This window comes from Hypanus sabinus, chromosome 28 (assembly GCF_030144855.1).
Source record: "Hypanus sabinus isolate sHypSab1 chromosome 28, sHypSab1.hap1, whole genome shotgun sequence".
In the NCBI taxonomy this organism is placed as follows: Eukaryota; Metazoa; Chordata; class Chondrichthyes; order Myliobatiformes; family Dasyatidae; genus Hypanus; species Hypanus sabinus.
The window spans coordinates 44344979-44372134 of NC_082733.1; the positions used below are offsets into that span (position 1 = coordinate 44344979).

Sequence of the window (27156 nt, forward strand, 5' to 3'; positions counted from 1 at the left end):
TACTTTGTTCACCACGATCAAAACACTTAATTACGTCTAGTTTTACGCTAAGTGTAACACCCTTATGCGCTCTTTTAGGCTTTTCCGATACCTTAGAACTCACCTTGCTAACAGATGCACAAAATAAATCGACATAAAGCACAGATGCTCACAGGCACGTGTTTAAACAATGCTGGCTAGAATGCAGTTCCGGGGGAGGAGCTCGGCCTCTCGGGGCGTGCGCTCCTTTTTTCCTAACAGTGAAAACCTTCTGTTAGCGAAAACAGGTAACTAATGTAGGCCTTTCATAACAGTGAGTTGACACAAAGCGAACATTTGAAAAACGGGGGACACCTGTAGTACATAGCTTTTCCTGTTGGCTAAAAAAGGGGAGAGATTTATACGAGATCTGAGAGGTAACTAGACAGAGGGTAGAGAGTAACTGAAAAGCGCTGCAAGAGGAAGTGATCGAGGCAGATGCAATTGCAACCTTTAAGAGGTGTTTGGAGAGGTATTTGGAGTAGGTGCAGGAAAGTGATGGGCTGAATGAATACAACTGGGTCTGTCAGGTAAGACACTATGGTTTGCATGGATGAATTCGGCTGAATGGCCTGTATCCATGCTGTATGACTCCAGCCCAGTCCTGCAGAAAAAAACATTAGTTGGCCATGAAATAAACAAAGCAAATTCCCCTCCAATTCATTTTAATTAAGATTTAAGTGCACAGAATATATTTTGAACTGTTATAACTAAAATCTTGGAAAAACAATCAAAGTACATGCACAAAATACACAGGACTAATTTACAAAACATCGATTACATCCAATATCAGGAAATGTTACAGAGGAAATGAGGGAGAGAGCAGCGATGAATGGGAAAGAAATGCCGTCTGTGTGGGGAAACACTTCATGAACATTCCGTCTTGTAAAGCACCTACGACAGTAAGGCTTTGTGGTGCTTTATTCAACAAGCTGTTTGCTAACACCACATAAAAACAGCATCACTTTACATGATAAACTTATTTTTACACTACTTGTGAATATTATAAAAATGCTCTGTAGCTGAAATTAATTTAATGCATTAATTTGCTTATAAAGATGTGTAACAAGTTGAAGGTAATTGTAACATTGATCATATTTTAATTACAAAACAAACAGCAAGCGACAGGTTGAACAGACCGAGGCCCAGGAATGATTCAGGAACTTGGTTCAGATATTCTGACAGCATTGCATCTTTGGTTTGTTTTCAGTCGTTGGAGGCATGTGAATGGGGACCACGTTATTACTCGGTGACATGTCGTTTTCACGCTTGTCTGATATTTGCTTCTGCGACACAATACGATAAATTTCTAGAGGGGAAAAAAGAAAATTATTACAAACCTTTGAAATAGAGCTAACATCACTAGTTTAAATTTTACAGTCAGAACTCATTTTTGTGAAACCCCAATTTCACCAAAGGTAGTAGTTTTAGTGACAGGATGGTACCAACCTTGTTTTCTTTAAAAAAAAATCCTCAATTCAGAATTGAGATCACTCTAATTAGAATAGAGATTATTCTTTAAAAAAAACACAAAATGCTGGAGGAACTCAGCAGAGCAGGCAACATCTACGGAGGGAAATGAACAGTCAACGTTCTGGGCCATGACCCTTCACTGATAAAAGGTCTCGGCCTGAAACGTTGGCTTTCATTCCCCTCCATAGATGCTGTATGACCTGCTGAGTTCCTCCAGCACTTTGCATGTGTAGATTTGCAGAATACTGTGTTTATGATTAAAGTGCAAATGTAACAACTAAAAATTCGTTGAGTAGTCTCAGTTTCCAAAGATCTGGAGTGAAGGAGTGGTGATCCAGTTCCTCAGCCTTTGCACCAAATCTAAACATCAAGTTGAAGGGAGAAGGAAGCTTGCAAAGAAACCGGCAACAGGGGGAAGACATAGCGAGCTACAAACTCATCCTCTTTTCATGGGTCCTGACGAAGGGTCTCAGCCCAAAACGTCGACAGTGCTTCTCCTTATAGATGCTGCCTGGCCTGCTGTGTTCCACCAGCATTTTGTGTGCTGTTTGAATTTCCAGCATCTGCAGATTTCCTCGTGTTTGCTCTTTTCGTGGTGTTTTTTTCGGGGGGGGGGGGGGGTGCACAAGAACACGGTAGAGACCAATCCTTTTCCCTTGTGCTTCCCTTTGACACAGAATAAAGATTATGATGAAAGTGAACAACCAACAGTCCAAATCTTGTTCCCAGCAGGTAACCACATCCTCGGTAGATGGATAATACTCATTCTAATTCAGCTCTGAAGAGTAGCCACAGCTTTTCTTTGTTAAAATTAACACAAATGTCCCTGGCAAAAGGCAACCAGGAACATTTAAATCTGCCTTTAGCCAGTTGGTAGGAGTTCAATGCTCTCCAGAAATAATACTTTTGATTTGTGTCCCAACTAGTTAGATTTTAACAGAAGATATAATCAAGTGAAAATTATATTGTTATAAATTCTGCTCATGCACAAAAGTTTTAAAAAAATACAAAGGTCCAAATCAGCAAATCTCTAACTCCCGGAACAAACCATTGGTCACACATGATGGGTTTTCTACAATTACAGGAAGTGAGTTTTAAACAGAAATCCTTTGTTATTTTTCCTCTCTTCCTGCCTCTGGGTTTACCAGCTGCTGCTATGCTTTCTACATTGTTCACTGACGGAGAAGCGGACTATGTTAGAACTGCAGGTCCGGACAGGACTGATTAAACCAGGAGAACAGGCAGATATTGCTCAGCCAGACCTCTGCTGTGCAATATAGATCCTAAACTGTCAGTGAGGACTAACTGGCAAGACATGGGACAAATGTGACCACGAGCTGCTGCTGTAACTATTGAGAAGGTACTGTGTAACTGGCTGAGGGATCCCACAGTCAAACACTCCGCAGAGCTCCTGTGGGTGAAACTCAACTGCAAGGATGGACTCTCATTATTCCAAACCCACAGACAAGCTCAACTATGTCAGCTGTCCAGCACAAAAACAGGCCCTTCAGCCCATCATTACATGCTCACTGCCGTAACCATCTAAACTAATCCCACTTAGCTGGTGTGTAGTCCTTACTGGTGATCCAAGTGCTCATTGATAGTTGGATCACAAGAATCTCTGCCTCCACCTCCCCTCAGGCAATGAGTTCACATGATAGCCACACGTGGTGGAAAGGTTCACCTGCAGATGCCCTCTGGCTCTGCCGAAGCTAGACCGTCCATGGATAGATATTTCTTACTATCTACCCAATCGATGCATCAGGATTTGCAGATCTATGAAAAACACCCAGGCTGTTCCTCATGACGGAAGTTACCTTGGGGAAATCCCCTCTACTCCCTCACCATCATCACTTCCTTCCTACAGTGCAGAGGTTAGAACGCATCGTGTAACCTACAATGTTGTGCTGTCATCTCCTAGCTCACACCATGCCCCGGCGAACAAACCCTCATCCTGAATGCCTTCAGCTCCTTACCTACCCAAGCTGTGAATTCAGGGATGCTCAAGTTCATAAACTGAAGTCCATCTGCTCTTCAGTACTTCCACTGTGTAGCGCCTAGTCTCATTAATCCTCCCAAACTGCAGCAACTTAAGGGCAAATTCCCTTTGCCATTGCTGGCCCATGCTACTAATTGATCAGTATCAGCTTGTAGACTACAACCACAAAGGCATACGAGTTAGGCAGCTTCCACAAGGCCACAGAATATAGGAGCAGAATTCGGCCATTTGGTCATTGAGTCTGCTCCCCTATTTCATCATGGCTGATCCATTTTCCTTCTCAGCCCCAATCTTCTGCCTTCACACCCTAACTAATCAAGAATCTATCAAATATATCCAATGGCTTGGCCTTCACAGCCTCCTGTGACAATGAATTCCACAGATTCACCACCCTCTCGGTAAAGAGCTCCCTCATCTCTGTTCTAAATGGATGTCTCTCTACTCTGAGGCTTTGTCCTCTGGTCTTAAACTCTCCCACCATAGCAAACATCCACTCCATCAAGGCCTTTCACCATTTGACAGGTTTCAATCAGAGTGATTTTTGGGTTATACATTTAGCAACTGACTTTGGCTGCCAGTCTTCACATCTGACTATGTATTGTGGATTTAATTTAGATCACAAAACCGTAAGATATAGGAGCAGAACACGCCATTTGGCCCATCGAGTCTGCTCCGCCATTCAACCACAGGCTGATCCAATTCTTCCGGTCATCCCCACTCCCCTGGCTTCTCCCTATACCCCTTGATGCCCTGGTTAATCAAGAACCTATCTATCTCTGATTTGGAGTCCAGCTCTGAACAATGGGTTGCTAAAAGCTGCAAATCCCACTCCAGACAATGCGGATTAAAATTCATTTGGATGTCTGTGGTGTGGATGTGAATCAGGAGGTGTGAAGGTTGTATGTGGTTTCAAAGAAAGCATTGTCCGTACATTGTAAATATGGAGCTGTCCTTTGATGTTTGTCACATAAAATATTGAGCCACTTGTCAGGCTTTGTGTAAATTGCTGGAGAAAATTCTTGGGGATAGGATATATGAGCATTTGAAAACCCATGGCCCAATTAGTGAGAGCCAATATGCCTTACCAACCTGATTGAGCTTTTTGACAAGGTGACGAGAGATTGACGAGGGTAGGGCAGTGAATGTTGTCTACATGGATTTTAGTACAGTGTTTTACAAAATCCCTCATGGGCAGCTAATCCAGAAGATTAAGATAATGGGATCTGTGGCTGTTTGGATTCAGAACTGTCTTGCGCACAGAAAACAGAGGATCATGGTTGAAGGGACTTTCTCAAGCTGGAGGCCTGTAATTAGTGGTGTTCCACTGGGATCTGTGGGACCTCTGCTGTTAGTAATGTATATAAATGACCTGGATAAAAATGTAGATTGAGGGTTAGTAAATTTGCAGATGATACCAAGTGTAGAAGACTGGCAAAAAATAAAGCACAAAACAGATCAGTTGCAGACATGGGCTGAGAAATGGCAGATGGAGTTTAATCCAGATAAATATGAAGTGTTGCACCTTGGTAAGGAAATGCAAGGAGCCCATACACTATTAAGGTCAAGATCCATAACAGTGTTGTTGACCAGAGAGATCTGGGATCCAAGTTCATTACTCCTTAAAAGCAGCTACACAGGTTGATAAGGTGGTTAAGGCAGCTTACAGAATGCTGCTTTTATTAGTCAAGGCAATGAGTTCAAAAGTCAGGTTATGTTGCAACTTTATAACATCTGGAGTATTGCATATAGTTCTAGTCACCCCACTATAGGAAGGACATTGAGGCATTGGAGAGGGGGCAAAAGAGGTTCACCAGGATGCTGCCTGGTTTAGAGGGCATGTGCTATCATGAGAGGCTGGATAATCTTGGGAGTGTCAGAGGATGAGGGGAGATCTGATAGAGGTTTACAAGATTATGAAGTGGATAGAAAGCATTTGTTTTCCAGGGTTGAAATGTCTAATATCAGAGGGCATGCATTGAAGGTGAGAGAGGGTAGGTTCAAGGGAGATGTGAGGGGCAAGTTTTTTTGACTCAAAGCCGCAGATGCCTGGAATGCATTACTTGGTACAATGCTAGAGGCAAATACATTAGAGGCTTTTAAGAGATGTTTGGATAGGCAAAAGAATGGAAGGACGATGGAGGGATATGGACATGGTGTAGGGAGGAGGGATCAGTGTTTGTGTGTTTTTGATCTGCTTTTTAGCTGGCTCAGCACCACATTGTGGGCCGAATGGCCTGTTTCTGTGCTGTACTGTTCTATGTTCTATGTGCATGTATATTGTAGACATTGCCCGTCAGAAACTCCTGGCCTTCACCACCTTTGATAAGCGGAGATGTCAGAGGCAAGTATCTTTTTAAAACACACACAAGGAACGTGCTGCCAGGGGTGCTGGTAGAGGTGGACACATTTGGGATATTCAAGTGATTCTCAGTTAAACATGAAGTTGAAAGAAAAGTGGAGGCCTTTGTATTAGGGGAGGGGCAGATTGAACTTGGAGTAGGTGAAATGGTTGGCACAGCATCGTGGGCTGAATGGCCTGGACTGCGATGTAACGCTCTATTACATACATGCAGATTTCAAAATGAGTGTCCGTCCTTATCTATAGAAACCAAGGCCAGTGAACATTTCTTGTTTTTCTCAAGTTCTGCTGTAAACAACAGGAAGCTGCTGCCTACACTGGAATTCAGAAATGTGGTCACAGGAAGTTGTTGATCCAAGAAATCCTCATCGTTACGAGGGAGCTTGGTTAGCCAAAACAAAATTACCCCTGATCTGCATATTGACTTGTTTATCAGACCTGTATTTAAGATAATCTGACCCTAGTCTAACAGATCGTCAAACACAAGGCTATGTACCTGTGAGAATGGTCTGGAAAGCTGTCTCCACATTTGTTGAGTCCAAAGCTGATGTTTCTATAAAAGACAATCCATTTTTCTCTGCAAAAAAAAAAATCACATCAGCTTCAGCAAGAAATGGATCTGCTTATCTACAGAGCATTGAGAGCCCCTCCCACATTCCATGGTGGCTGTGACAGGGGCTCCTCCCCACCCACTAACAGGCAGGGACCTGTAACAGTTCCCCAACCTTCACTGAATTGGGATTATTTCCACATTGTACATTTACAAGGAAGAAATTAACTACTGAATAATGACATTCAACTATTGAACATAGAACTTTTCCCATTAGAAACAGGACACAAATTGAAAATATTCAAGTCCTCTGTAAACTTCAGATTGCAACATAGTATCCCGTCACAAGGATGGATGTTATAATAGTGCAGACAATCTTCATTCCCTCAGCTGCCTGTTAAATTGATGCTTCTGTCATTTAGTAAATTCAGTCTGAACTAAAACTCTACAACAAGAGCACAATTAACAACTTTAGACAAGGATTGTACTCTCCCCTACACTCTGTATCTCCTGCCCTGGACCCTGTGCAAAACCACAGCTTTGGAATACTCCAGACCAGGGGCCCATGCAATAAAAAGGGTTGGGAACCCCTCCTCTAGACTGACCCAGGAACAGAGTGGACGATTCCACCCAAGTTATAAAGAACTACCCAACAAACAGACTGCAGAGTGAACAAGATTCAGTGGGAGGGACTGGCTTGAAGTTATCAAGCCTTAAAATACAGAATTTATCATCTACAGGAGATCTGTCCTCTGTCCATGTCTTGACCAGCCCCAGAGGAAATCTCCAGTCAGAAAACTATTCAGTCTAACGCTGAAATGAGCTGGGGGAACTCAATCTTCAAGCACTTCGTGGAACCTGCTATACAACTGAAATGGCCCAGAACACGAACCTGCAAAGGCCTTTGCCTCATCTGTGGGGACAGCTCGGAGATGCCGCAGATCACTCTTATTGCCCACCAACATGATGACGATGTTATTGTCCGCATGATCCCTCAGCTCCTTTAACCACCTCTCCACATTCTCGTACGTTAGGTGTTTGGCGATGTCATATACCAGCAAAGCTCCAACAGCTCCACGGTAATATCTAAAAACACAACAACATGCAGAGTTAGCTCATCAACACTAAAAGCACATTCAACCTCATTAGACTGGGCCAAAATGTTGGAAGTTTCAACTAGATACCGAGCTCATTTGTACGCTGGCCAAGGTTAAAACTTATTTGGACCTATGCTTACACCAAAACAGGTGTTCCCAACCTGGACTCCACGGACCGACCCCTGGCCCAATGGTATTGGTCCATGGATCGACCTCTCCCTCAATGGTATTGGTCCATGGATCAACCTCTCCCTCAATGGTATTGGTCCATGGATCGACCTCTCTCTCAATGGTATTGGTCCATGGATCTGGGGTCCAGAGATCCCTTGTTATATGGTATTGGTCCATGGCATATAAAAGGTTGGGAAGTCCTACCCTAAAATGATCCCATTTGCTCTTAAATGACAGGCTCAAACATGCAACACCGAATCAAACGGGATGATGTGACCCAATGAATGCCAGACTTACGCTGATGTGATGGCTCGATATCTCTCCTGACCAGCCGTGTCCCAGATTTGGGCTTTAATGGTCTTCCCATCTACCTGGATGCTCCTGGTTGCAAATTCCACTCCAATTGTGCTCTTGCTTTCCAAGTTAAACTCATTGCGTGTGAAGCGGGACAGGAGGTTACTTTTGCCCACTCCCGAATCACCAATCAGGACAACTGCCAAACAGAGAAACAATAAGGAAGCCATTAGTTGCCACACACTGAATGAGGTCTTTTTGCCAGAGGCAAAGCCTAAAAAACAATTCATTGCAATATATATTATCCCACAACGATCTTTAATGACCTTCCACACTATCCACATCACCATCAACCTTCATGCCTTTATCTCTGAAAACATGCATACTTGGATCAGTCACCCAGAAAGCACAATCACCTTGGAACCAAAGAGATGGCACATTCACAGTTTAGAAAGGCTCAAACCAGAACTGCAATTCCACAGGTACCCAAAGCTCTTGCCTGACTGGTACAATAATCTGAGCATGCCTACACAGAGCTACAACTTGTTCAGAGCCAATTTATCAAAACTAAATCAAGAACTCACGTTTATGAAATACCTTCTGCAATCACAGATCTCATAAAGCAAGGTTCGTCTGAAGAGTGGACGCTGCCCTGACACAGGAAACACTTGCACATCCTTCCTGTCATTTCTGCAGAATGTTTTGTTAAGTGAAGGGTTATAAATCAAAAAAGCCGAGCAAAATCCATGAGTATTGAAAAGCCCATTTCTGTCTGAGGCGGGCAGTGTACGAATCATTTCAGAGTTGTAAGGCAAAGACATGTAGCCCTAAGTCAGCGTTGGAGCAAAGATTTGCAAATCACAATACAGCAAGAGCCACACCAGGCATAACGAGTCATTTGTCCTAGAGAACTACAGCACAGAAATGTCTGTGACAAATAGAGCTTTCGCCAATCCGGACATCAGAAGTTTGAGAGGTGCAGCAGCCATCAGGGTGGACAGAGTCTTGAGGCTTTAGCTCTTCGAGACTTTAGCGAAGAGAGACTTCACTCAGAGAAATCAAAGAGAAGTTCTAGGTTGGCTTTTTCCCTTCCCTTCTTTATAACTGCTCAACTGTAGATGCCAGGCAGGAGAGTGGAATGCTCCTCTTGCAGGACGTGGGAAGGCAGAGAGACCTCCAGTATTCCTGACAACCACAACTGCGAGAAGCGAGAACTGAGGAATTTAAGGTGGAGGGTTATGTGGGAGGCAGGGTTTAGGGTTGGCACAACATTGTGGGCCAAAGGGCCGATACTGTGCTGTATTGTTCAATGTAAGTGCTTAGAGCTGCAGCTTCTAACAAACTGTTAAGGAGCTGCAGCTGGAACTGGATGAACAGGATCATTTAGGAGGTTGAGAGGGTGATGAATAGGACAGAGTGGCAGATACATCCAAGGTGCAGGACACAGGGAACTGGGTGACAGTCGGGAAAGGGAAAGGCGTTAAGGAACCAGTGCAGAGTATCGCTGTGGTCAACCCCCTCAACAAAAAGCATTTAACTTCGGATACTATTTTCTGTTGGTGGGAGGGGTGAGGGGGTGGGTTGTTGACAGTCAGAGGAAAGTCACTGTGGTCAGGTCTCTGGAACTGAGTCTGACTCTGTGACTTGGGGGGGGGGGGAGAGGGGGAAGAGGCATGCCCTGGTGATTGGGGATTTGTTAGTTAGGGGAATGGATTTCTGGATGGTCCATTGACTCCTGAGTGCCAGGGCTCAGGACATCTCGGATCTAGGCCTCAGCATTCTTAAGTGGGTGGGTGAACAGCCAAAGGCCGTGGTCTACATAGGTACCAATGACACAATTAGGATGTGACGAAGTTCTGCATAGGGAGTTCGGTGCTAAGGGGAAGACCTCCAGGGTAGTGATCTCAGGATTGCTACCTGCGCCATATGCTAGTGAAGTCAGAACTGGGAAGTGGCTAAAGATTTGGTGTAGGAGGGAGGTCATAAGATTTTTGAATCACTGTGCTCTCTTCCAGGGAAGGTGGGACCTGTACAGAAGGGATGGTTTGCACCTGAACTGGAGGGGGACTAATATCCCAGAAGGACGGTTTGTTAATGCTGCATGGTGGGGTTTAAACTGGAGTTGCAGTCCTGCCAAAGGGTTTCAGCCCAAAACATGAACTGTACTCTTTTCCATAGATTCTGCCCGGCCAGCTGAGTTCCTCCAGCGTTTTGGGTGTTTTTCTAGAGTTACAGTGGGGTGGGAACCAGAGTGCCAGAACAGTTAGTGGCGAGGTTGTAGGAGACTGACGTTGGTAAGATCTCCAACAAGGTCAGGAATCAAAAGGTTGAGCATGGTACAACTGGTGTCCTCAGCTGCGTGTATTTCAATGCCAGTAGCAGCACAGGAAAGGCCGATGAGCCTGGGGAATGAATCAACACCTGGAATTATAGCCAGTAGTGAGATTTGGTTAGAGGAGGAGCAGGTCTGACAGCTCAATATTCCAGGGTTCTGTTGTTTTAGACCTGACAGCAGGAGGGATTAAAGGACGAGGGGTGGCATTACTAGTCAGGGAAAATATCATGGCAGTGCTCAATCAAACTGGAGAACTCATCTAGTGAGGTGTTATGGGTGGAACTGAGAAATAAGGAAGGTATGACCACGTTAATGGGGCTATGTTACAGACCACCCAACAGTCTGAGGTATTTAGAGGAACAAATCTGGAAAGGGATTACAGACTGTTGCAAAAAAACAAAGGTTGCTATAGTAGGTGATTTTAAATTTACAATGTGGGAGTCCCAGTCGATATGTGGGAAAGGACAAGATGGGATGGAGTTTGTCAAATGTGTCAGGAAAGTTTCCTTCATCAGTACATAGAAGTCCCAACAAGAGAGTGTGATACTGGATCTGCTATTAAGGAATGAGACAGGACAGGTGACCAAGTTTGCATAGGAGTACACTTTGCATCGTGACCACAATGCCATTAGTTTCAAAACAAATATGCAAAGATGTAGGTCTGGTCTGTGGGTTGAGATTGTAAATTGCAGAAAGGCCAATTTTGATGATGTCAGAAATGATCTGACAGACAAAGGTGTACTTGGAAAGTTGGGAGGCCTTCAAAAATGAAACTTAAGAGTACAATGCTTTGTATGTGGCTGCTCAGAATTAAAGGCAAGGATAACAAGTATAGGGAACCTTGGTTTTCAAGAGATATTGAGGCCCTGGTTGAGACAAAAAAAGGGAGGTGCATAGCAGGTATAGGCAATGTGCTGCTTATGGAATACAAGACATGGAAGAGAATAAATAAAGAAATCAGGAGGGCTAAAAGAATGCATAAAGTTGCTCTAGCAGACAAGGTGAAGGAGAATCCTGAAGGATTCTACAGATTTGCTGTTAACAGCAAAAGGATTGCTTGAGACAAAAATTGGTCCTCTGGAAGACCAGAATGGTAATCAATGTGTGGAGCCAAGACAGATGAGGGAGATCTTAAATCCACTTTGCATGTGTATTTACTTGGGAGACGGACACAGAGACTATAGAAGTGAGACAAAGCCGCATCAACTTCACGGACCCTGTACAGATTTAGGTGGCGTTTCCTATCCTGAGGCAAACCAGGGTGGATAAATCCCTAGGGCCTGACTCTTCCCTTGGATCCTAGGGGAAGCGTGCAGTAATTGTCAGGGCCTAACAGAGATATTTAAAACATCCTTAACAACAGGAGAGGTACACAATTTGTTGAAAAAGGCCAAAGCATTGAGTACAGGAGATGGGATATTATGTTGAAGTTGTACAAGAACTTGGTGAGGCCTCATTTGGAGTATTGTGTGCAGTTTTTGTCACCTACCCTACAGGAAAGATGTAAAGATTGAAAGAGTACAGAGAACATTTACAAGGACGTTGCCGTGTCTGAAGACCCTGAGTTATAAGTAAAGATTGAATAGGTTAGGACTGCATTCCTAAACTAACAAAGAAGATTGTGAGAGTTGATTGAGGTATACAAAATTATGAGGGGTATAGTTAGGATTAGGCTTTATCCCCCACTGAGATTAGGTGAGACTACAACTGGAGGTCATGGGTTATGGGTTAAAGGTGAGAAAGGGAACATGAGGGGCAACTTCTTCACTCAGAGGGTCGTGAGTGTGGATTGAGCTGCCAGCACAAATGGTGCATGTGAACTCAATTTCAATGTTTAAGAAAAGTTTGGATAGATGCCTGGATTGTAAGGATATGGAGGGCTGTGGTCTCGGTGCAGGTCTATGGAAGTAGGCAGTTTTAATGGTTTTGGCATGGATTCAAAGGGCTTGTTTCTGTGCTGTACTTCTCTATGACTCTATAACTGTTTCTCTACCTAGTACTAATGACCCACACATGGACTACTGCACTCTATACCCCTCCCATCCACGTACTTATCCAAACTTCTCTTAAATGTTGAAATCAAACCTGCATCCACCACTGGCAGCTCGATTCACACTCATCACCATGAGTGAAGAATGTTCCCCTCTCGGGTTCCGCTTCAATATTTCACCTATGACCTCTAGTTCAAGTCTCACCCATCCTCAGTGGAAAAAACCTGCCTACGTTTACCCTGTCGCTACCTCTCAATTTTGTATACCTCCATCAAATCTCCCCTCATTCTACACTCCAAGTAACAAAGTCATAACCTATTCAGCCTTTCCCTATAAATCAGGACCCAGCAACATCCTGGTAAATTTTCTCTGTACTCTCAATCTTATTGATATACAGATTTATGAAGGCCCAGTCAAAAGTTCTCTTTACGACCCTATCAACCTCTAATGCCACTTTCATGACCAATCATGCCCCATAAGAATTTCCCTCCCCCCAGAAACCTACTCACCCCAATACCTAATGTCAACTGTGCTGCTTTCTCAGCGGGACTAGTGAAAGGTTCCAGAGTTTAAAGTGCATTAATTTAACAAGTAACTATTTCACCTGGTATCAGCTGGAATTAATACACAAAACCCATTTCACTTCACGTTCCAACCATCAGGCTCTTGAACCAATGTGGATAACTTCACTCACCCCAACACTGAATTGTTCCACAACCTATAAACTCACTTTCAAGGACTCATCATCTCATGCTCTCCATATTTATTGCTTGTTTATCATTATTATTGTTGTTGTTTCTTTATTTGCACTATCTTTTGCGCATTTGCTTTTTGCCATGCGTGTAGTTTTTCATTGATTTTGTGTTTCTTTGTGTCTACTGTGAATGCCGGCAAGAAAATTAATCTCAGGCCTGAATACAGTGACATGTGTAATAAATTTACTTTGAACTTTTCAACTTCAGACTTTAGATTGCGAAGATTGTTAAACACAATTTCCACCTCTCAGTGCAGGAACAAGCAGGCAGAATCTAACCTCACAGCAGTTACTTTTAACTTACTTTTAACTATGACCTCACTCTGATAAACTTGCTGTTGCACAAGCACGAGTCAGTAGCCTGGTGAGTTGTCACAATGCAAAAGCAAACACCTTCATTTACAACTCTCTCTGCAAGGCCAGTCTGGAGCAAACTCAGCATTGGAGGTTAAACTTTGTCGCACTTCATTTTCAGCACAAGTTTGGCCTGTACAGAACTGAGGTGGGACTGGGGAAAGAACTACATTTATACATTGCCCTTAATGTAGCAAACAGATACACATGAACAAAGCCACAGGAGCATAATCAGGCCATTCAGCCATCGAGTCTGAACCACCACTCTGCCATGGTTATTTTCCCTCTCAAGCCCATTCGCCTGCCTTCTCCTCAACCTTTGACACCCTGACTAGTCAAGAACTTACCAACCTCCACTTTGAATATTGTTCTGTTTCTAAAGGCACTATTTATTTTGTACAAACATCACTTCCTGTTCATAAATTAAAAAAAAACAATTTCCTGCATGGGTTAATTTAGATTTTGACTTGGAGCAACACAACCGAAAGACATCCATCGCCATCCACTCTTTGCCTTTGAAACAACAGTATCAAGAATGAGCTTAATAGCGGCAAACATTTCATAGACATACTTTGAAGTATTATGTTTATTGTTCGTTGCTATTAAGTTATTGTCACACCATGATTTGCTCTAGTTCCCTGCTGAGCTATAGACTGTTGCACGTGTTATTTCGTTGTTTAACGCTGATCACAAGAATAATTGATAATATTACTATAATCAGGCACATGATGATTCTGTATTGAATTTAATACATGTTTTGTTTAACTTTCTGCAGTTTCACTAAGTTTTTTCATTAAAGCCCTGAAGAAAGCTTCTGGCTTAGGTGATTTTTGAACTCCCTGCCTAGCTTTGTACACAAGGTCAAGTAGAAATATACTCAATGGCATGGTCTCCATTGTCGCCCAACACAAAAGAATCCCAGATTCACCACCCTCTGACTGAAGAAATTCCTTCTCATCTGTTCTAAATGGACACCCCTCCATACTGGAGCTGTGCTCTCTGGTCCCAAACTCCCCCACAACAGGAATTTGAAATGGAGCCACATGGGAGATGCGGAGAGAATGACCAAGCCAGGCTGATACAGGGTTTAACGTGCCCACCCACTGTACAAACTGGGAGGGTGAAAAGAGTCAAGTCAACAGCATTCTGAAATAGAAATGACTGGACAGGCTCAGGAAGCTGTCAGGTGACCTTTTCAAGAGAACTCAAACTTACCTCCTTTAGATTCAGACATGCGCACCTTGTATTTCCAAGGATATTTAATTCAGGGGTTTTTGTTACATTTTTAAACAATGCCAATATAACTCTAGTGTGTACTGACCTGTCAGCATTAGCTGCCTCTACACGACTCACAGCCGGATACAATCACAATTACTCAGCCACAATGAAATGCTCCAACAGTCAAAAGTTAAGCACATTCTGAGGCTTTTTCAGAATTTGAGTGATCGCAGTTTACAAAATAAAACAGGACCAATAATAGCGCTCAAGTTCTTATAACAAAGTTAAAAGTAAATTTTAATCAAAATACATATATGTCACCTTATACAACCTTGAGATTGATGGATATATGTCTTGCGTACATATTCAATAAATCCATAGAATAACCATAACAGAATTAATGAAAAACACGAGCATGCAACCAGTGTGCAAAAACATAAAGAAATAATCAAATAAGCAAGAAATATCGAGAACAGGAAATAAAGAGTCCTTGAAAGTGAGACCACTGGCTGTGGGAACAGTCAGTCAGTGATGGGGTGAATGAGGTCGAGTGAAGTTATCTCCTTTGGTACAAGAGCCTGATGATTGAGGGGTAATAACTGTTCCTGAACCTGGTGGTGAGGGTCCAGAGGCTCCTTTACCTTCTTCCTGATGGCAGCAGCAAAGGAGCATGTCCTGGGTGGTGGGAATCTCTGATGATGGCTGATGCTTTCCTGTGACAGTGTTTCATCTAGACATGCTCAATGGTGGGGAGGATTTTACCCATGATGGACTGGACCACACCTACTTTTTGTGGGATCTTCTGTCCAAGGGTATTGGTGTTTCCATACCAGACTGTGATGCATTCAGTATACTCTCCACCACACATCTGTAAAAGTTTGTCAAACATTGGGGTTTGAACAAATATCACCTATTCGCACAAATGACACCCAATGTGACAATGCCAAAACTATCTTCAGCATTGATCTATAAATCTCATTACTCCAAGAAATCCTTTTTCCGAAATTCTTTCAGCACCTTGGGTAGGGCAGGACAGAAATCCTGCAATAAGCCATCAGCAGAGACCCAAGATCAGAGTCCCCACTGATCTCTGTTTTGCATCCAGATAGAGGCCAAGGCTTTATGTATATTGAAGGCAGAGGTTAACAGATTCTTCACTGGACAGGGCACTAAGGGATACAGAGAGACGGCAGGAGATCGGGGCTGAGAGGAAATTTGGATTAGCCATGATGATATAGCAGAGCAGACTTGATGGGCCAAATGGCCTAATTCTGATCCTATATCTGAGGAATCCCAGAGTCCCTTTCACAACCCCTGAATAGCTCAAATCAACTGTATGGCAAGAAAGTAACTGAGATGTTGGAACATCTTCAGGTGGTGAAACTTTGACACAGTAACAAGATGGATGACATGCAGTAGATGTTACACGAGGGACCGATTCTCCCGCCCCTCTTGTAGTGGTACCACGCATTCAGGTTAATGTGTCATTTGAAACTGCAGGTCTGCTTGAGAATAAGCACCTGTTTGAGCTCCTGGAGTGAATCAAATCCACTTCCTCACTCAGAGACAAGTATGATTTCCAGATACAGCAAGGTAACAGGGCAATTACACCCATGTGACCAATTAACCTGCAAAGCTGAACCTCTTTGGACAGTGGTCACGGAGAAAAAGTGCAAACTCCTTCCAGACAGCAGCAGAAATAAACTTGTCTTAGAAACAGCTTCTTCCCTTCTGCTGTCAGATTTCCATACAGTTCACAAATACCACCTCACTAGTCACAGACACACCTATCAGAAACATTTCTTACTGTAATTCACAGGTTCTTTTATGAATTACACTGAACTGCTTCCCCAAAACAATTTCCAAGACACACAGTATGTCAGTGATAATGAAAATGGTGCAACATCATTTACATCCACCTGAGGTCAGGCACGGCATTGACATCGAACAATGTCCTGTCTGAGCTCAGCTGGGTGTTCAAGGTCAGTGCTGTGTCCCTCTGCACCCTGGAACGGTGGCCTTATGAGATATTACAGAACACAAAGGCACTTCACCCCACAATGAGACAAATGTAAGTCTGGGGATTGGGACTAACTGGTAAGATGAAGGCATTTCACTCCACATCGAGTAATGACAGACATGCTAGTATTTTTCTGAATGACAAAACCAGTGTGACGTTTAAAACCTGGCTGGATCCAATGTTGCTGGGAATGAGATGATATCAGTCTCTTTGCAACCCAAGGCTGATTTGAGTTCAAACTTCAGATGCAAAAGAATTTCTGTCACACGTGAAAGGCGTCATTTGCATCAACAACCATCACAGTCTGAGAATGTGCTGGTGGCAGCCCACAAGTGTCACCACACTTCAGGTGCCAACTAAAGTCTTCAGAATGTGGGAGGAAACCAGAGCACCCAGAGGAAACCCAGATGGTTTCAGGGAGAATGCACAAACTTCTTACAGATGACAGTGGGAACTGATTAGGGACCACTGGCACTATAACATATTAATGTTAACCACTACACAAGTGTGCCAGCCCTTCTTGCTCTAATGCAAGATTCCATTTTGACAAACCATTGGGAAGACTACAGCCAAAAGCAAGATGAGAGTTTGACACATCCAGATCTAGTAAAGGGTGGCAGAACTTAATGTAGCTGCTGATAAGCTGAGTGCTTCTGGAAAAAGCGACTCATGTATAATCAAAGCTGGAGCAGAAGGTCAAGAGGTAATTGCACATTAAACTGTGTGCCAGAACTGCACTGGATTGTTTGAATTTAAACTGCTTCACCTCAAGTAATGAAGACAAGGAGTAACTGGACAGATGCCAAGTGCAACAATTATCTAGAACTGAATTTGCAAATCCATTTCAAACCTGTACAATAATGAAATGGGGATATTTCTTTGAAACAGCAAGAGCTAAAGACTGAAATTTAATTGTGGGACAAATTGGAGTTCCAGCCTTTCCTTTGAGGCTGAAACTCCTCAACCTCTTTACATTTACTTGCAGTTCTATTCTTGCCTGATATTATTCCACAACTATTACAAAGGAAGAGTCCCAGTTTTTAATACCAACAGAGAAAGACATTACCGAAGTAACATAATAGATGCTAGAAATCTGAAATTTAAGCAAAAAGAGGAGAGAACTGGTTAACATTTTAGGTAGATGACCTTGCAGTCTGAAGTGTCTCTTTCCCAGATGCTCTCTACACATCAGAATTTGGCTTTCATATTTACATCCAAATGTTACATTTTCTGTTGAAACAGATTGTGTTCATTTCACATCTTATTCGATGCTAGATGGTCAATGTAGAGTTAGATCAGGAAAAGATAACTTTAGTAAATTTCTCTGGAGTCTACACTTTATTTAGTCTACCTGAACTGCAGTTTCTCTGTAGCTGTTACACTTTATTCTGCATTCTATTATTTTACCTCAATGCACTGAGTAATGATTTAATCTGAATGATCAGTCTGCAAGATAAACTTTTCACCGTATTGAGTACTGTATGTGACAGTAATGAACCAATTTCAATATTAACAAGTTACTGTGAGCCACCGTCGAATGAGGAATAAAACTGACGTCAGGGTTCCAAGGGCAGTGAACTGCAAACCAAGCTCACACAATAAAATCCCCTTCAAGGGCAGGGGCGTAGTTCAAAGATGCTGAGCACAAGCTGAACAGTCACAGATTTCAAGTGACACCGCAGTGGCGTAGCATTTAGCATGATGCTATTACAGCTCCGTGTGTTCCAGAGCCCAGACTTCTATTCAGGGTTGTTCTGCAAGGGCTACATACTGTGGAATGCACGGGTCCTGCAGTTTCGACCCACAGCCCAAAGACACAGCAGGTAGGTTAATTGGTCTTATAAATTATCCCCTGATTAGGTTAGAGTTCATTGGGGCTGTCGGGGTTACTGGGAGGCTCTATTCTGCACCCTATCGATAAATAAATACGAGGCTACATGATAATGACCATATAACAATTACAGCATGGAAACAGGCCATCTCGGCCCTTCTAGTCCATGCTGAATGCTTACTCTCACCTAGTCCCACCGACCTGCACTTAGTTCATAACCCTCCATTCCTTTCCTGTCCATATACCTCTCCAATTTTTTTTTTCAATGACAATATTGAACCTGCCTCTACCATTTCTACTGGAAGCTCGTTCCACAGAGCTACCACTCTGAGTAAAGAAGTTCCCCCTTGTGTTACCCCTAAACTTTTGTCCCCTTAGCTCTCAACTCATGCCCTTTTGATTGAATCTCCCCTACTCTCAATGGAAAAAGCTTACCCACATCAACTCTATTTATATCCCTCAATTTCAAATACCTCTATCAAGTCCCCCCTCAACCTTCTACGCTCCAAAGAATAAAGTCCTAACTTGTTCAACCTTTCTCTGTAACTTAGGTGCTGAAACCCAGGTAACATTCTAGTAAATGTCCTCTGTACTTTCTCTATTTTGTTGACATCTTTCCTATAATTCGGTGACCAGAATTGTACACAATACTCCAAATTTGGCCTCACCAATGCCTTGTACAATTTTAACATTACATCCCAACTCCTATACTCTATGCTCTGATTTACGAGGGCCAGTATACCAAAAGCTTTCTTCACCACCTTATCCACATGAGATTCCACCTTCAGGAAACTATACACCATTATTCCTAGATCACTCTGTTCTACTGCATTCCTCAATGCCCTACCATTTACCATGTATGTCCTATTTTGATTATTCCTACTAAAATGTAGTAACTCACACTTATATCATCATTAAACTCCATCTACCATCTCTCAGCCCACTCTTCTAACTGGCCTAAATCTCTCTGCAAGCTTTGAAAACCTACTTCATTATCCACAACGCCACTTACTTTAGTATCATCTGCTTACTTACTAATCCAATTTACCACCCATACTTACTAATCCAATTTACCACCCCATCATCCAGATCATTAATGTAGATGACAAACAACATTGTACCCAGTACAGATCCCTGAGACACACCACTAGTCAACGGCCTCCAACCTGATAAACAGTTATCCACCACTACTCTCTGGCATCTCCCATACAGCCACTGTTGAATCCATTTTACTACTTCAATATTAATACCTAACGGTTGAACCTTCCTAACTAACCTTCCGTGCAGAACCTTGTCAAAGGCCTTATTGAAGTCCATAAGGACAACATCCACTGCTTTACCCTTATCAACTTTCCTAGTAACCTCTTCAAAAAATTCAATAAGATTTGTCAAACATGACCTTCCATGCACAAATCCATGTTGACTGTTCCTAATCAGACCTTGTCTATCCAGATAATTATATATACCATCTCTAAGAATACTTTCCATTAATTTACCCACCACTGATGTCAAATTTACAGGCCGATAATTGCTAAGTTTACTCTTAGAACCCTTTTTAAACAATGGAACTAAATGAGCAATACGCCAATCTTCCCATCCCCATTTCTAATGACATTTGAAATATTTCTGTCAGAGCCCCTGCTATTTCTACTCTGACTTCCCTCAAGGTCCTAGGGAATATCCTGTCAGCATCCAGAGATTTATCCACTTTTATATTCTTTAAAAGCACCAGTACTTCCTCTTCTTTAATCATCATAGTTTCCATAACTACCCTACTTGTTTCCCTTACCTTTCACAATTCAATATCCTTCTCCTTAGTGAAAACCAAAGAAATTGTTCAAAATCTCTCCCATCTCTTTTGGCTCCACATATAGCTGTCCACTCTGATTCTCTAAGGGACCAATTTTATCCCTCACTATCCTTTTGCTATTAATATAACTGTAGAAACCCTTTGGATTTATTTTCACCTTACTTGCCAAAGCAATCTCATATCTTCTTTTAGCTTTTCTAATTTTTCTTTTTCAATCTTTTTATTAAATTTCATATATATAAAAAATAACATAATATTGTATTAAATAGCTTATGAATACTAATTTCTTTCTTAAGATTCTTTTTACATTCTTTATATTCCTCGAGCACCTCATTTACTCCATGCTGCCTATATTTATTATAGATCTCTCTCTTTTTCCAAACCAAGTTTCCAATATCCCTTGAAAACCATGGCTCTCTCAAACTTTTAACCTTTCCTTTCAACCTAACAGGAACATAAAGATTCTGTACCCTTAAAATATCACCTTTAAATAACCTCCATTTCTCTATTACATCCTTCACATAAAACTAATTGTCCCAATCCACTCCTTCTAAATCCTTTTGCATCGCCTCGAAGTTAGCCTTTCTCCAATCAGAAATCTCAACCCTGGGTCCAGACCTATCCTTCTCCATAATTATATTGAAACTAATGGTATTGTGATCACTGGACCCGAAGAGCTCCCCAACATATACGTCCGTCACCTGACCTATCTCATTCCCTAACTGGAGATCCAACACTGCCCCTTCTCTAGTTGGTACCTCTATGTATTGCTGCAAAATACTACCCTGCACACATTTTACAAAATCCAAACCATCCAGCCCTTTTACAGAATGGGCTTCCCAGTCTGTGTGGAAAATTAAAATCTCCCACAATCACAACCTTGTGCTTACTACAAATATCTGCTATTTCCTTACACATTCGCTCCTCCAAATCTCACTTCCCATTAGGTAGTCTATAATACACCCCTATAAGTGTTACTACACCTTTCCCATTCCTCAATTCCACCCAACTAGCCTCCCTAGACGAGCCCTCTAATCTATCCTGCCAAAGCACCGCTGTAATATTTTCTCTGACAAGCAATGCAACACCTCCCCCCTTTCCCCTCCGACCGTTTTGGTTGTTGACGCAATTGACACAACTATCTTTTAGGTTTTTTTTATTAAACAGAGAGACTACCTGGCTTTCCTAAAACCTGATAATGAAGTAATCTGCTCTTTCAGAAAAAGTGAAAACTTATTGAAATACTCATTCAGGACCCATTCCAACATTAATCATCAGAAAGGTCACGCGATTTTAAATGACAGGAAAGTCAACAAAGCAAAGACCTGTCCAACAGATATTTGCAACACATCCTGCCAGCATCCGGTTTAAACTTCAGTTATTTGCAACACCTCAATGAAGTGTCAGGAATTGCCATTTCTCTCCTGAATAAATGCATTCCCTGTTTGTATTGTAAATGGGTTCACTTCTTGTTCAGGTTAAACATTGAGAACATTTTATTGGAAATTCCAAACAGCAAACACCAGTAAAAATTCCAGTGGCTATTTATATTATGACAGAGTCAGCAATGTTCTGGATGACCTGATCAATTGTGTGCACAGTGCTGCAAGCAACTGGCTCACTGACAAGATGGGGAGGAAGGATGAATCACATTTTTTGCTTATTCAGGCATTGGTACACAATCCAGCAAAACACTGAAGCATTACATTGTTTGTTACCTTTCTCACAGAGGCCTGCTTTGCAGTTGAAAGGCACTCATGAATCCAGGTGTTTAAAAGGCACTGAATTCCAGCCAGCACACAGTGGTAGCAGAAAAACTGTCAACAGAATTAGTTACACTAGATCCTAATATAACCACGTCCCAGTGAGGAGGTCTGCGATGAGAGTGGATAGCTGTTCTATTGGAAAACACAAGTAGGTGCATAGAGTCAGCTTCGAGATTAGCCACAGCTTCCAAATTCTGTTCCCAATGGCTCCCGATACTGCTCTCGCCGACAAGCAACTTCAAGTGTTACTGAAGTACTCATTCAGGACCCCTTCTACCGTTAATCAATCAGTTTAGGAAAGCAAAGACCTGCCTGATTGTTATCTGCAAAGCACCCTGCCAACATGTCCTCTTCAAGTGGCACTGCATTTCTGAAGAACCTGTCAATTCATTGTGCCCATTACACTGTGGGTGGCATAGTAGTTCATGCAATCACTGCAGCACCAGCCAGCATCACTGCTGTCTGTAAGGAGCTTGTACGTTCTCTCACATTCCAAAGGTGTATGGGTTATGGTCAGCAAGTTATGGGCATGCTACATTGGCGCCAGTAGTATGGGACAATCCAGCACAATCCTGGCAGATTTGATTAGACGCAAATAATGCATTTCATGTTTCAATGTACTTGTGACAAATAAAGCTAATCTCTTAAAACACAACAGCAAAGGTCACTAAGGCGACAAAGTCCATGACCAGCTGATTGGCAATGAATATAGTCTTTATAACTAATTGATCTACTATAGGATTCAACAAATCAATGCAAAGATCTCATCGCTTTCAACACACTAAGAATCCTCAATAAATTTAGTAGGAGCCAACAAGAACTCCAAAAGACAGCAGGGCACACTCAACACATTTAGCCTCATTCACGTTAAATTATGAAGTCATCCTCCATCACAAACCCCGTTCACAAACTGGTCACCCTGACAATGACAAAGACATCAACATATTGGTCAGATCAAGTGCTTGAAACAAGGATAAGGCCAAAGCAACAGGCAGTAAAAATTAAACTGATTTACAATTAATAACTACTATTCCCAGTTTAGCCTCTTACCTCTTCTCCTCCTTCAACCCTTTAACTTCCCACCCACCTGGCTTCACATATCACCCTCTAGCTAGTCGTCCCTCCCCTCACCTGCCTTTTTATTCTGGTGTCTTCCCCCTTCTTTTCCAGTCCTGGAGAAGGGTCTTGGCCCAAAGGGTCAAATGTTTATTCGTTTCATACATCTGCCTGACCTTCTGAGTTCCTCCAGCATTTTGTGTGCTGCATCTGGATTTCCAGCATCTGTAGAGTCTCTCGTGTTTATTTAACTGGTTAGTTCATCACCTCTCACCTGCTCAACATCCTCTGACAAGCAAACACTTTGCTTTGATTATATACCAGAGAGAGGAGCAGGCCATTCAGCCCTCTCTGCCTGCTGTCACACACTGAAATGATGACTGATCTGTTGTTACTTGCAGCTGACATTTCCTGTATGTACCCCACACCCTTTAATAGGTAAAGCATTGAGAAGTCAAATAGTGGTAAGTCATACAGTAGATAAGAGTATAAAGGAATTTTTACAAACACCAAGACTGGGGGGGGGGGGGGGGGGGTGCTCAAATCCATAGTTCCCTGAAAGTGGGTGCATTTGGACATGAAGACATATCGCATCCTCCACTTCATAGAATATAAATATTGGAATGTTCTGTTGTAGCTTTACAGCATTGTGAAGGTAGGGTGTGATTGCACTGGACAGGCTGCAGAAGAGGCTCATCAGGTTGCCTGGATTGGAAGAAAGATTGGACAGGCTGGGCTTGTTGTCCCTGGAACGAAGGAATCCAAGGGATAGGATGGTCATGAGTCGTGTAAAGTATGGTGGACAAAATCATTCTCCCATGGTACAAGTATGAAAAGAAGAGCTTTAAAAATTATATACATCCATCCATACTCTCTCTCTCTATATATATATATATATACACACACACAGAGCAAGGGTGATGAACACACTGCCAGTGTGGGTCACACAATCAGTCTCTTAAACATCAGATTCAGCAGAAGAGATCAGATTCAGCAGAAGAGACAGGACATGGAAGTCAGGGGCCTGATACAACAGAAAGGATTAGTGAAGATCAGCAGAAAGGCTGTCACTGAAGTGGTGAGCTGAAGGCCCTGTTTCTGTGAGGAAAACCACACTTGTTCACAACACTCCCGATAAATCTCTCCCCCATTTTGTGTCTGTGCCTTCTGGTTTTAGTCTTCCCAACTCTATGGAAATCTATGACTGCCGACTTTATCTATACCCCTCATGATGAAATACACCTCTGGGGATTCCCCTCGTTTTCCTATGCTCCAAGGAATAAGGATCCTGTGTGGCCGATCTCTCCCTGCAGCTTGGGCTTTTTAGTCCATCAATCCCTTCCTCCACCCCCCCCCCCCAGCTCGACCGAAACTACACAACACTGCCAAGTGCGGCCTCACCAGTAGCCTGTATAGAGCAACGTAATGTCCCAACTCCTAAAATCAATGCCCTGAGAGCACAGTAAGCACCTTCTTCACCACCGTCTACCTGCACGGTCGCTTCCAGTGAAAAGTATCCCAGGTCCCTCTCTTCCACAACACTCCTAGCACCCTGCCACTCACTCTATACATCCTACCCTGGTTTGACTGTCCAAAGTGCATCTCCTCAAATTGAAATCCATTTGCCTTTCTTCAGTCTGTCTCACTGAGGTCTCATTACAATTGACTGTAACCTGCTTCACTCTCAAAAAAGGCACCCCCCCCAAGTGAATTTGCTTTTCATGCCATGTACATCCATATGCAAATCATGATTAAGAGAATCATAATGAATAACAGAGTCCCAACACTGAGCCCTGGGACGCCCCACTAATCCAGTCAAAGAAAGGACCTTCAACCATTATCACCCTCTGCTTCCAACCATCAAGCCAATTCTGAATCTAATCCCTCCTGAATCCCAGGCAGCCCAACCTAATCAAAGGACTTAAAGTCCGTATTGACATCCACTGCCCTACCTTCATCTCTTCTAAGCTTCCTTATCCCTTTGAAAAACTCCAAATGTTTAACTGCTTGATGTACCTAGATGCAAATGCTGTATGATTCATGTCAAAGGTCTTTCTGAAATTACCATTTTATCTATCACAAAGGATGATCTCACTTCAGGCGTGCCCTGACCGTTTCCTTAACCCGCCTCGATCCACCACAGCCTCCCTGGATTCTTCTCACAGACCACACAGTGTTCTAGTGTTGCTCACACTCGGTCTTTTTATCCAAATCATTGACATGGATTTGAACTGGAGTCTCAATGCCGATTCGTCAGACACCCCACCCACAAACACAAATCCTCCCGCTGTGTTTTATTGTTGGGTAATCATCATTTCACAATACATGGAGAGATCAAAGTAGGCTCATTAGAAAGATCCTGAGAATGAAAGGGTTAACGGAAGAGGAGCATTTGACAGCTCCTGACCTGCATGCACTGGAATTTGAGGGGAATCTCATTGAAACCTATCAAATACTGAAAAGCCCAGATAGATTAGATGTGGAGAGGATGTTTCCAATGCTGGGGGAGTCTAGTACCAGAGGGCACAGCCTCAGAATAAAAGAACATCCACTTAGAACAGAAATGAGAAGGAATGTCTTTACCCAGAGGAGCTGAATCTGTGGAATTCATTGCCACAAGCCATGTCAGTGGGTATACAGTATTTAAATCGGAGATTGATAAATTCTTGATTAATCAGGATGTCAAAGGTTACATAGAGAAGGCAGGAAAATGGGGTTGAGAGAGATAATAAATCAGACATGGTGGAACGGTAAAGACTCGATGGGCTGAATGGCCTAATTTGTCTTATGGTCCCAATACTGTGCGTTTGTTTCGTTTAATGATCGAAACGTTATATAAGAATTCAGAGATGTCAGTGGCCTCTATGTAAACAGATGTCAAAATGTCTAAACCACGACAGTAAAGAGGGGACAAACTTTAACACAGGAGACCATGTTTAAGGGAACCTACCAGGTGGGTGTGGAGACCAGAGCTAGCGGTGTCCAAGTCACTAGCAACACGGCTCAGCTGGGAAAGGGGGAGAGGAGGTGGATGGCAGGCCAGGAGGGAAGAGCTGGTAGACGGGACTGACGCCAGGAAAGGATGGGGGCGGCGTCGAGAGGGAAGAGAGGACGCAACCCGGGAACAGAGCTGGGTTGGTGGGTAGAGCGAGTGAAGGGGAGGGGGAGACAAGAACGGGCCGTGCCGGGAGAAGGGATGAGGGTGGAGACGGTAATGAGGGTCAAGCCGCGACGCAAGGCATCTCGAGGGGAGAGAGGATCGGGACAGCTGGAGGAAGGAGAGCAGCGGGGCGTGGCGGCGGGGACGGGCCGGGCCGTGCCGTGCCGGGAGAAGGTATGAGGATGGCTGCGGTAGGGAGAGGGAAGAGGAGGATAACGGGAGCGCCGGGGCCGGACCGGGAGGGTGGAGGCCGGCGAGGGGGAGGGGAAGAGGCCGGCGCCCCCGGTTACCGCGGCCTCACCCCGGTACTGAGGACCGGAACCAGGGTGGGGGGTGGGGAAGGACACCCACCTTTGAACAGGTAATCATACTCGTCGTCCCGTGTTCCCATTCCTGTCTGCGAAGAAATAAATAAATTAAAGGAAACGTCCGAGGCAGCGACCGAGCGCTAGTCCAGTGGAAAACCGACTCAACACTTCCCCTTCCGGGGTAAAGTTCAGTAATAAGTTCTTTTCCAATCCAGCACGTAGTTTGTGGTTTTTTTAAATTTCCCTTTCAGCAAGGGAATGTGACTAAATCGTTTCACACTCTGTCGCCAGTGGAGGACAGCGTTTTTAATAGATTAGCGTTTGAACTGGGCAATATGCTCACATTATTGTCAATCAGGAACTGGTCAAGGTAACGTGAGGTAGGACTGGACAGTTCGGCTGTCAATCATTATCCCGCCGGGCTGCAGCGCCCCCCGGGAGGAGGCGGCACGGAGGGGTAACTGCAGCGGCTGGCTGACGCCCGGAGCCCGACCCCAACCCCAGTACAGGGTTCGCCCTCTTCGGTCTGGCTCCTGATCGCTTCCCCGGGTCCTCTGCTCACCGCAACCACAGCGATGTGGGGGCAACGCCT

General features: G+C 43.4%; 1 protein-coding gene across 1 annotated transcript; it reads right to left on the minus strand.

Annotated features, from left to right (window-relative positions):
- Positions 1 to 666: 666 nt before the first annotated feature.
- On the minus strand, positions 667 to 26878 carry rab11a (RAB11a, member RAS oncogene family). Its single transcript, XM_059953082.1, has 5 exons — positions 26608 to 26878; positions 7965 to 8160; positions 7292 to 7485; positions 6346 to 6426; positions 667 to 1327 (listed from the first exon to the last, which is right to left on the minus strand). The coding sequence occupies exons 1-5, from the start codon at positions 26645 to 26647 to the stop codon at positions 1188 to 1190; spliced, it is 651 nt and encodes a 216-aa protein (XP_059809065.1). The 5' UTR covers positions 26648 to 26878; the 3' UTR covers positions 667 to 1187.
- Between the last annotated feature and the right edge of the window lie 278 nt (positions 26879 to 27156).

What these genes read in the sequence shown, in the direction of transcription:
- rab11a (XM_059953082.1), bottom strand. Translation starts at nt 26,647, where the DNA reads ATGGGAACACGGGACGACGAGTATGATTACCTGTTCAAAG. An exon ending in TGAGGCAAAGGCCTTTGCAG is followed by an intron (nt 6,427 to 7,291) that starts GTTCGTGTTCTG and finishes TTTTTTTTGCAG; the next exon opens with AGAAAAATGGATTGTCTTTT. An exon ending in TTTCCAGACCATTCTCACAG is followed by an intron (nt 1,328 to 6,345) that starts GTACATAGCCTT and finishes TTTCCCCTCTAG; the next exon opens with AAATTTATCGTATTGTGTCG.